Source organism: Hibiscus syriacus, unplaced genomic scaffold, assembly GCF_006381635.1.
Source record: "Hibiscus syriacus cultivar Baekdansim isolate YM2019G1 unplaced genomic scaffold, ASM638163v2 tig00110622_pilon, whole genome shotgun sequence".
Lineage (NCBI taxonomy): Eukaryota > Viridiplantae > Streptophyta > Magnoliopsida > Malvales > Malvaceae > Hibiscus > Hibiscus syriacus.
Genome location: NW_024062803.1, coordinates 382,660 through 391,431, shown reverse-complemented (window position 1 = coordinate 391,431; position 8,772 = coordinate 382,660). Strand labels below are relative to the sequence as shown.

Sequence of the window (8,772 nt, the reverse complement as noted above, 5' to 3'; positions counted from 1 at the left end):
GATAACGAAAGCATAAAGGAACTAATTTGTTCTAACAAAAATAATCTAATTCTTAACCAAAAGCGCTATCATTAAATAAAATAAAATGTTCTTAACATTGAATGTAGTATTCTGATCCACTTAAATATTTATCCATAAAGGCAAAAAAATCATTTTCTGCCTCTTGAATAGCTTGTTCCTTCTTCAATATGAGAGTCTTTGCCTTGCTCGAGCTTGAATTGCTAGACATGGTCATTCTCTGATAAAAAAAAACAAAGTGAAACATTCAAACACAAAAGCCCCTTGGTCTTATAATCATACAAACAATAAGCTAAATAGTTACATAGTTGGTTGAGTATAATCCAACAATTACCTTTGCATTTTCAACTCTGGATTTAAGTCTTTGAGAAAGTAGAGATAGTATATCTTCGTATACTTGGAGTGATTCATCAACAGATCATTCAGTTATCATTGCAGTCAATCCTAAAAAGTATGTATCAAAACTGTGTAAGTCGAATATCAAATTTTAACGAATAAATAATCACATTATCATCAAAGATTAATCTCACCGATTATATGTATTGCATTTTCTATCTCTTTAACCCAACGACTTGTTTTAATACAATGGAAGCAATGGTAAACCAGTGTTGAAAAGCTGCAAATAAGATTGTCATTAATTTCAAGTTTTGGTATTAATTTTGTTCTTTTGTGAGTAAAATATTGCTTACTTTTCTTCCACGAAATCGCGCTCGATGTTGTAAACTAAAGCGTTTGAAATTTGTGATAGAGCTTCCTCTCTCACCGATTGCCTGCATTACGTTAAAACAAGTTAAACCAAATATATTTTACATAAAAACTAAAAGCAGTATATATATAACCTTTCTTCAGACAATTCATCAAAATAAACATGAATGGTTTTTTTTAATTGAATCCGAGAATCATCAAAATCTCCATTGTCATCGTTGTTGCGAAGAAAGTGTCTTCTACTTGATTGAAGAGAATTCCTATAACGGATGAAGTTAATATATATAAACAACGGGATGCTTAGACGAAGAAGAAAAGAAAAATGGCTGCTTTGATTACTTACTTTTTGAGTTGTTTACGCGACATGTCGAACGCCATAACAAAAACAATCATCAGAACAGGCTTTGAGCTTTTTATTTTTTATTAGAATTTTCGCTTCTTTGTTAAGATGAAAATTAATCATGTATTTATAGCAGATCACAGGTAGATTCCTATTACGATTTGGTTTATTCAAGTATCTTTCTATCAATCTCAACTTTTACTTTAATTAGAACTAGGGTGTTCATGGACAGTTAATCGTACCGTTTAGTCTAAAGGGTCAGTTAAACGTTATAAAGGTTATGAGATTTTTTTTAACCGTAACCTAACCGTTAAGAAACGGTTAACCGATAATGGTTAACCATTATTAACGGTTTGGTTACAAGTTAACCGTATGTTAACTGTAACACTCATATCCCGTATACCTTTCCGTACACGAGATACAGAGGTCACGTTACTTCATAAAAATGTTTGTCATTTTAAAACCCGTAAAAATTTGTTTCAATTCGTTCAACTACAAAATATGATATTTCCTGAAAGCAACATACAAAAACTTTTACTTAATTACATTCCAAAATATTTGCCATAGTTTAATTACATGCCAATTAAGTTCTTAAATTGAATAAGATTGTCATAATATTACTGACGAGTTAACCTTTAATTGATGAAAGCTGTTGATACTGCTAACTCCTTATGCACTAGTCCTTGCCTCTACCTACTCGTGAAATAAACACACGTTAAGTAATTACTTAGTGAGACATAATATTATAACGTAACCTTTGAATATACATAAATATGTCACGTTTATTTATTTCGTACTAAATCGTATATTCTTTAATTATCTCATGCTCCTTATTTAAACAATATTTCATTCACAATTTTCTTAACTCTTTTCGTATGCCTAGCATACCTATTTACCTTTACATTTTTCCTTTCCATTTATCTCTTTAGTCATTCTTCTTTATTTCATTGATAGCCTCCATTCATCATTACAATGCACTTATATACATTTCAATTATGTCATCCTTACCTGCCTTTTTATACATTATTATACCTTTCATTTATGACATCCTTTCATGCCTCTGATATTCTGTTTACTTTTCCTTTATAACATACATTCATACCATTATGCATTGTTGTACCATATATATATCATCCCTTCATATCACAATACGTTAATATTTCTTTATTCTCTTCCTCAACAGTGTTTAACGTTCGTCTAACTGGCATAATTGACACATTTCTGCCAATGCACAGTTAGGCTATTTTTTGTTTTACTCAACGATACTTAACTGTTCATCTAACTGGCGTAATTGACACCTTTCTGCCAATTGCACAACTAGGCCATTTTTCTTTTTCTCAACGGTACTTAAATGTTCATCTAACTGGCATAATTGACACCTTTCTGTCAATTGTACAGCTAGGCCATTTTTCTTTTACTCAACGGTACTTAACTGTTCATCTAACTGGCATAACTGACACCTTTCTGCTAATTGCATAGCTAGGCCATTTTTCTTTTACTCAACGGTAATTAACCGTTCATCTAACTGGCATAATTGACACCTTTCTGTCAATTGCACAGCTAGCCTCAAAGACACTTAGTCTTTCATCTAACTGGCATAAATGACACCTTTATGTCATATGCATTGTTAGGCCTCAAAGACACTTAGTCTTTCATCTAACTGGCATAAATGACACCTTTTTGTCATATGCACAGTTAGGCCTCTTGATCTTTTATTTTAGAGCAATATCTACTATAATAATCATTCATCATATCCATTAACCATTTCCATCATTATACATTCCATGGTTTATTCATACTGCCAGTGCACTAATTCCTAATTTTTACTATAATTTACATGGATTACTCATCCAATACAATTACGATAATTCATCTTCTATTATGAACTTCTGACAATATCATCTCTCACGGGATCTTTCAATTCAATTCATATTTTATAATTTACATCTCTAAGGCTAATATCATCATTTATAAACTATTTCCTTATTATGTAGTTCTTATGTTTATACCCATATATTTTTCATACGGAAATTCATACACTTAGTATGAATTTCTTATCCTTTAGAACACAATGTGCCCAATACAGAAAATCATACACTTGGTATGAATTTCTTATCATGTTAGCACATGAAGTGTCATTTGGTAATCATCATACTTACATTAATTATTTCTACAACTATAACTATTGTAGGATGTACATACATAATTAAATGCACTCACCTGATTTCCTCGCTATGTATCCCAAATATAAGGCTGATTACTTTGGTACTTTGCTTTTGCCCTTAGTTTTACTTTTTTCGGGAGCTTGGTTCTGATCTACTCAAGCATTCATAAAACATGTATCATACCTATGTTAGAATACTTTCTATACCAATATCGGCATATTTTTAACATTTCTTGCTCCATAGTATCGATACTATTACCCTGATACCGATACCTCTACATTATATTACCGATACCCCCTTCAGGTATCAATACCAAAAATAGGTTCCATGTTATCTGGTATCGATACCCTTACCATGGTATCGATACTACCTTACTATGGTACCGATACCCCCTACCGGTATTGATACCAAAATTAGATTCGATGTTTCTTGGTATTGATACCCCTTATCATGGTATCGATACCCCTTATCATGGTATCGATACTACCTCTTCGGTATCGATAGTGATTAATTAGTATCGGTATCACTCTTCTTATTTATCTCATTTTAGCCTATAGTATCGGTACTGCTAAGAACAGTACCGATACCCTCGCCCATATTATTTAGCTCGAAAATAACCCAAATGAGGTTAAATTTCGTTATATAAACACCATACAATACCATTAAACTCTTCCTTAGCTATTTATACTAACATTCCTTCATTTAGCCTATTAGAAACATCTAAAATCATTCAAGAACATTCAATTCTAAGGTGGCGTTTGGTTCGCTGGAATGTTTATGAGGGAATTGAAATCTGTGAAGGAATTGGAATCTGTCAGGAATTGCAATCCAATTCCATATTTTGTTTGGTTGACAGGAAATGGAATTGGAATCTAATTCCATATTCTGTTTGGTTTGCAGACATGTCAGATGAATTTGATTTCAGTAATGTAAAATGACAGAATTGCCCTTCTTATTTTTTTTGTTTTATTTTGTTTTGTTTTACAACTTACATGTAGTAATATATTATAAAAAATTAAAAAATATTAAATTTTCATTTTATTGATTGATTATTCATTTCAGTAAATTATAAAAATCATGCTAATAAACAACAATCACCGCAATCAAAATATGTTAATAAGTTACCAAAAGATAGAGCAATATTTCGATACATTCCAATCAGAGTATGTTAATTAGTTACCAAAAAATATACCAAAAACTATTTTTATTCAATATATGAATTAGAAACCCGACCCGACATGACACAAAATAATAAAAAATTTATTTTTATTCAATAAAAACATTGACTTAATTGAAAAAAATTATATATAGAGGGGTATTATTGTAATTATTCCTAAATATATAAGGTAAAATTATATATTTTTTCGGGTCGGTCCGATTTTTTTTACCCTAAACCCGACACCGACCGACCCGAATATCACACTTAAAAAAACCTGACCCGACCCGAACAAAATAAAGTTGCACCCGACCCGAATATATGAATTAGAAATCCGACCCGACCCGAAATAATAAAAAAATATTTTTATTCAATAAAAATAGTGACTTAATTGAAAAAAAAATATATAGAGGGGTATTATTGTAATTATTCCTAAATATATAAGGTAAAATTATATATATTTTCGGGTCGAGTATTTTTCACCCTAAACCCAAACTCGACCCGACCCGAATATCACACTTAAAAAATCCGACCCGACCAAAATAAAGTTTCACCCGACCCGACCCAAATATATGAATTAGAAACCCGACCGATCCAAAATAATAAAAAAATATTTGTATTCAATATATGAATAAGTTACCAAAAGATTTATGAGGGTAGTATGGTCAAATTTTAATTCCCTCCAACAAGGGAATTGAATTTCATCCATTATTGAATAGAATTCACTTTCCCTCATTTGATGAAAAGTTGAAGCCATAAAGGATTCCAATTCCCTTGGAAAACATGAACCAAACATGGGAAAGTAGTGTAATTGGATTCCAATTCCCCCAATTCCAAGGAATTTCATCCAACCAAACGCCACCTAAGAATCAAATCTCTTTTTCTAATATATTCATGATCTCATTAATACTTCTAATATCTCATTTGTCTCTATGACAAGTCAAATCTACCATAAAACCTTCATAAACACTATATTAACATATCATTTAAAAACCCATTTTATTAAATCTTTAATATTTTATCCATACCTTTGTTTTAATCCTATCTCCCTTTAGCTTACATATCACTTAAGATTGTAAAAACAACCTATAATCGAAAGGAAAAACTGATTAAATTAAAGTTTACCTTTGAGCTATGGAGGATGGTCCTTGCACGAGAAGAAGAAAAATAAGAGAAATAAGCTTTTCCCCTTTTCTCTTTTCTTAAATCCCTAAATTAAATAGGTTTTAAATTCATTTCACTTAAAAGACAAAAATGCCCTTTCAATAAATTATCTCTTGCAAATTGGTCTTACTTAAGTCATTTCTTATTCTTTACCAGTTACTCAATTTAATCCTCCAAACTTTAATTCCTTTTAAATTAGTCATTGGCCTATTATTTGGGGTATTACATTAACCTATTACAATTATTTATCAATTTTTTTATAATTCATACTACAAAAAATATATAACTTAACACACATTTACACCGATATAAGTAAATAAAATAAAAATTGTAGCACTTAATGTATACTTACATCATTATAATTATGTATATCTCCAAATATCTTAGTACTTAACAATAAACACATAATTATATTGGTATAAGAATATTTCTATATTTTCAAAGAAATAAAATTAAAAATGATAAAAATATATACATATTAAATTATTTGTATACAAATTTTATTATATATATATTATAAATAATAGAAAATTATATTAAGTTATTTGTGTAAAAATATAATAAATTAGAAATTTAATTTCTTAACGGTTAACAGTGGTTAACCATTTATCAAAACTAATAACCATAACCTTAACCATTAACCATCATTTTTAATAGTTCGATTAACCGAAATCATTTAATATTCACGGTTCGATTAATTAACCTGTTAAGTGTAATGGTTATATTGAATAACGATTACGGTTAACAATTAAGAAAAGAATGGAGAAATCAAAAGACTATATTTTATTAGTATTAATTATGCTATATGGCAAACTTTTATTGGAGGGGGCACACATAGGGTACATAAAAGCAGCAGACTATTTTTGTTCCAAAATTCGATGCCTGCTTTTTGATAATGCCTGCAGAAGGGCTTTTTTCTTGTTTGGCAAGTCGCAAGGGAGATTTTTTTTATCTATATAAATCACAAGGGGGAATTAATTGTTAGCCAATTGTAATATTTCGGAGTCAAAATTACATTGGACCATAACTGCTATCTGTATACATGGATGCAACTATACAGCACTGCATATGTAACGCATTGGAGACAATAAACTAGTTCCAATAAGGTATCTACCTGCATGCACCAGAGAAGAAGAGAAAGGGCTTACTACTCTGATGAAGCTGGCGGCAGGAATGAGTGGTTTCAAATCTCTCTTAAGATTGCGAGTTCTCGGTCTCAAACAAGGAGGCTTCTTCGTCCTTCTTTGAACCTTTTGACAATAATACAACAGAACATTCAGCCTTTGTTAATGGCTTCCAGTATCTACTCTCAGAAACCATCATGCGAAATCCTGTGTAAAGGTCAATGGTAGCTGCAAGGCCACCACTTCGGTCCAGAAAATTACGTTAACCTGAAACTCATTCTATTATACCGGCAATGGAAGCAGAATCATATTGGACAATTCGTTAACAAAAAACATCTAGAAGCTATGCTGTCTTTGATGGAAAAACGAAACATAGTTTAACTTGGGTGCGTGTTGGAAGTTCCACGTCAGCAAAGATTGAGTGATTGGTTAAACCCGAGAAACTTCTCTAGCGTGGTAGGTCTAAACTCTTTAAAAACTTAATAAGAAATCGTCACAAATGATCTTTGAGTTAGCGTACTGCTTTCTGTTTTATGACTCAAAATGCGACCTTTTTTACTTGGCACTCTCTGCACTCAAATTCAACGGCTGAGAACTCAACAATTATACACTTAAACTAAAAAAACATACCTTAATGGTTAACCCTAAGAAGAAGAAAAACACACAAATATGCATAAAACGAAGGCAAAAGGAGCAGAACTGTTATAAAACGATAAAAGCCTCCATCATTTTTTATATTACATAGATATTTACATATATAACACCATAATAACGAAACCCAGAACGCCATAAAACATTAACAGTGGAAAAAAAAGGAACCCCATATTGTTAAATATTGTCCATTGAAGCTAGTGGTCATCAAAATTTATGAATTAGTATCGGTTGATAGGCTCTGTTTGGTCCAAGACGGCCATCCTCTCCGAAACGTCGGCTAATGACTTGAGATTACATCGGATAAGAGCCTCCACGAAGTAACAAGTTTCGTCCTGGGTGTTCCCTTCTGGCACGTCGACCACGAATGATTCTATCACCATTGTCCCCGGCCTTCCTTCTATAACCTCTGGATGGACCGTTATGATTGAAGAATAATTCTGCCAGAACAAACAGTCAATAAAATCCGTAACCTTTCGAGTTGAAACAAAGGGGTAAAATGAAGTAAAAGGAGAAAGAATAATTGTTATATTGTTTTTACCCTGAGACGGTGGTCGCCGCCGACGATTTTGATGCCGAGAATGTGCTCTTTGTCATCAAGAAGCTCTAATCGTTCGGTGCTGGTGGTGGCCGGAAGGCCGGATTTAACGTTGACTTCTCTAACACTACCAATTCCGAGGTCCCCTTTCATTATGCACCTGCTCACAAACGGCTTGTACTTCTGCGGCTGATCAAACCGCCTTACCAATGACCATACCTTTCATAATATTAATCAAATAAATAACCACTATTATTAATTGCAATAAAATTATTAAAAAAAAAACTAAAACCAGTACTGAAGCAGTTGTTTTTTCTTACAAAAAATACTCCCAAATTATTTATTTTTCTGTAAAATATCAGACATGAACATAAATTTAGCAGATCCGGGAGCCAAAAAAAGAAAAGAAGGTATGAAAAGACATAGAGCGAGAAAGAGAGAGAAAAACATACGAGATTAACAGGAGCTTTGACATGTTTGACAAGAGCAGAGGAGCACTGGTCGTCTCTGATGTCGTGCCGGTGATGTCTCCTTATGTATTGCGCCTCCATGATACCGTAAGCATCACCACCGTTCATTCCTTTTTCTGATCTGATCAGTGAACAAATATACCTCGATTCTGCCTATATAAACTAGAAGGTGGAAAAAATTACAGAAAAAGGAAGAGGGAGGGGACTACACAAAAGGTCTCTGTTTTGAAAACCGAATCGGATCGGCCGGTTTAATCGGTTTAACTGAGAACGGTTGTTTAGTCTGGTTCAATTTAAACTGGTTGAATCGTTATTAGTGAACCGGCCAGAACCATTATTAGTGAACCGGCCAGAACTGCTGAATCGTTCGAACCGGACCGACTGAAAATCAAAAAACAAGAAAACCCGGGATTTTTTTTTTTTTTTTTAAATTAAATTAAA

At 32.3% G+C, this 8,772-nt stretch overlaps 1 protein-coding gene across 1 annotated transcript; it reads right to left on the bottom strand.

Moving 5' to 3' along the window:
• Window positions 1-7,373: 7,373 nt before the first annotated feature.
• Window positions 7,374-8,476, bottom strand: LOC120136297 (abscisic acid receptor PYL3-like). Its single transcript, XM_039152368.1, has 3 exons — window positions 8,314-8,476; window positions 7,865-8,080; window positions 7,374-7,763 (listed from the first exon to the last, which is right to left on the bottom strand). The coding sequence occupies exons 1-3, from the start codon at window positions 8,437-8,439 to the stop codon at window positions 7,545-7,547; spliced, it is 561 nt and encodes a 186-aa protein (XP_039008299.1). The 5' UTR covers window positions 8,440-8,476; the 3' UTR covers window positions 7,374-7,544.
• Between the last annotated feature and the right edge of the window lie 296 nt (window positions 8,477-8,772).

Bases quoted from the DNA above. Each gene is read 5' to 3' on its own strand.
- LOC120136297 (XM_039152368.1), bottom strand. From the start codon at position 8,439: ATGAACGGTGGTGATGCTTACGGTATCATGGAGGCGCAATACATAAGG. The intron at 8,081-8,313 runs GTATGTTTTTCT...ATATTATGAAAG, and splicing joins TCAAAGCTCCTGTTAATCTC to GTATGGTCATTGGTAAGGCG. The intron at 7,764-7,864 runs GTAAAAACAATA...TTGTTCTGGCAG, and splicing joins GCGGCGACCACCGTCTCAGG to AATTATTCTTCAATCATAAC.